This window comes from Wasmannia auropunctata, unplaced genomic scaffold (assembly GCF_000956235.1).
Source record: "Wasmannia auropunctata unplaced genomic scaffold, wasmannia.A_1.0 LD334225.1, whole genome shotgun sequence".
NCBI lineage: Eukaryota > Metazoa > Arthropoda > Insecta > Hymenoptera > Formicidae > Wasmannia > Wasmannia auropunctata.
In genome coordinates, this window is record NW_012028665.1 from 26,013 (window position 1) to 28,574 (window position 2,562).

Here is a 2,562-nt window from a genome sequence, read left to right on the forward strand (position 1 = left end):
TGACAAAGACGCATTCAAATCAGTCGTAGTAACTTAGCAGCATCAAACATTTAATTTTCACAGTTGGCAGGCCTAGGTAGTGAACGGTACCTCGACGTGAAAAGGGGGCGTGGTTTCGAAGTTTTGAGCTCACCATGTAATGTTTCCACCATGAACGGACCACAACAATTCTGATGTCAATAGCGTTAGTGCAGTAAAGTTTTCAACACTTGTAAAGGAGGCGAGTACTGAAAAGAATACTGTGATCGAAGCCAAAACTAAAGCTGAAGAGAAAAAAATGATTCACCGGATAAAAGATCTTGCCAAAAAAGCTCTCTTGGAATCAAATTCAGACGATTCTACACTTTTATCGCTCTCATCGGGATCGGAAAAGCTGGTCGAGAAGAAAACCGAATCGGATTCTTTTGAGAAAAATGCCGAAGTGAAGCTGTCGCTCCTAGCGTCTTTCAGCGAGAGTTCCAGTTCTGAAATGGCAAATATCTCAAGGAGTACTAAACGTGCTCATGAACCTGAAAATGACAGAGAATCCATAGTCTCCAGGATGAAGAAAAGATTTAAACTCGACAAAAATCATTACTACCAAAATAATGAGAAATTGAGAATGTCCTGCAAAGTTCATTTAACGCGATTAAACACGAAAGTTTCTAAGTCCTCTTCCTATGCATTAAGAAAGTCAAGAGAGTATCTGGAACATAAGGCACTCAAAAGGTATCTAGCATTTTCTGTAAAACCTATGTCTATTGTTTTGCATTGTTTGTTATAATTGAATTGCTGTTTGATGTTAGAGTTTCAAGTATATGATAGAATTATATACTTAAATATTAATTATATACTTACTACTAAATTGTAACTTTTCTGGCAAAAAGTGTTTCCGGCGTTACCTTAAGCTATAATCCCTAAATTTTAAACGAGCTGGCCAGATCTCACAATCAACTATAAAGTTTAGAACAAATTAACGTCACAATATATTCAGAGCCTAGAGGAAAGGACTAAGAGCTTATTATCTATTGTAGATCGGGAGGCTATAATAAAAATCTCTGTGGCAAATATGTCATGGTTATGGTTTAATTTGATTGTAAAATATAATAAATATAATACAAGTTCAGTCACGTAATATATACTTCCTTAAATCGACACTTCTTTGGAAATACACTAAATCTCCAATATATTGAAAAATGTTTAATTTTACTGTAATAATCGACTGTATTTATTTATATACATAATAATTTTATAGTAACTACAATTTCTATGGATTAAAGTTTTTGTATATTACAAACTTAATAGTTAATACCATTTCTTTCACATTTGCTTTTACAATGAAATAGATACATTTAAATATTATAATACAATAAATTTTTATGTGACAAATGTAATTTATATCTGAATTAGTTATTATCCAAAGTACCTTAATTATTTTCATTATCTTTACAGTTTTGTTAATCTGGATAAACTTGAAAAGAGACGCAAAGAAAATGCAAAGGAAGATTCCGATTCGTTGACGGATGACGATTCATCCTCAAAAATTTCGAAAAGCTCAAATAAACGAAAGGGAAAGACAAAGCTGGTCAAAGAAGAGACTTTGATGGATCATTTTGAAAAAGTACAGGACAGCGATGTCATGGCAACTGTAGAAATAAGTTCTGATACCGAAGAATCAGATTGTCAAATAAAAAATATAGACGATATACCTATGTCTGATGAAGCTCTAATATCCGAGGCAGATAGAATCGCGAAAAATAATCTGTTAAACTCCTCTGATTCTGATGGTAAGTAATTTGATATTAATAGAGATAGAATTGTGTATAAAATTTCTTTTAAAATGGAACATTCAAAGTATTACACATATAGTCAGCCACGAACTCCGCGTTGACGGTGGCGACACTATGTCGCGGTAGAAATTAGAAGCTCTGCTTATTTGTCGTATTAGGCTCGTTCTATAATACGTCATTTTTGGTCATAAGTCGTAAATCGTGATAATTTTACAAAATATGTTGTATGCCAATATTGTAAGCAGTAAAAATTTATTAATCACAGTCGAATGTGAAGCGAATACACGATTTGACGAGAATAACGGACCGATACCGTGAAAAGTGTTGATGACGAATTTTGTCTTGCATGCCACATCGTTATTATGTGCTTAATTTTGAAAATGTGACTTGTGTCGTACTTATCATAAAAATGGACGAAAACTAGTTATTATTGAATTTTATACATAAAAGCATCTTTTCCATTCCTTTCAACAGCTGTCAAATCGTGAAAAGTTTTCTTGCCTGAATAAGCTTCACTTTACGTGCCTTTTACGACTATTTACTAACTTTACTGAGGGGAAAAGGATAGTTTCCATCTATTTTTACAAGTTTTAAAGCGATTCCATTTATTAATTTTATCCAAATCCTCTTTATTTAAAAATGCCACCCAAGAAACTTTTGTGTTATTTTCTTAGAACATATATAAATGGAAGAGGAATGCCCATAAGATGAACAGAGAGGTCTACGTCCGATATACCTCTCTCTCTTGCTCTTTCTCTTGTGTGTGCTTTTTCGAAAGTGCACATGCGCACGG

The 2,562-nt window shown here is 33.4% G+C and overlaps 1 protein-coding gene across 2 annotated transcripts in view; it reads left to right on the top strand.

Annotated features, from left to right (window-relative positions):
• Nucleotides 1–2,562, top strand: part of LOC105459017 (GDNF-inducible zinc finger protein 1-like) — an 8,117-nt gene that overhangs the window by 3,936 nt on the left and 1,619 nt on the right. For both annotated transcript variants that reach the window (XM_011704676.1, XM_011704677.1), the window contains exons 2-3: nucleotides 154–708; nucleotides 1,432–1,766. In XM_011704676.1, coding sequence (XP_011702978.1) covers nucleotides 154–708; nucleotides 1,432–1,766 — 890 coding nt within the window. The remainder of the gene's footprint in view (nucleotides 1–153; nucleotides 709–1,431; nucleotides 1,767–2,562) is intronic.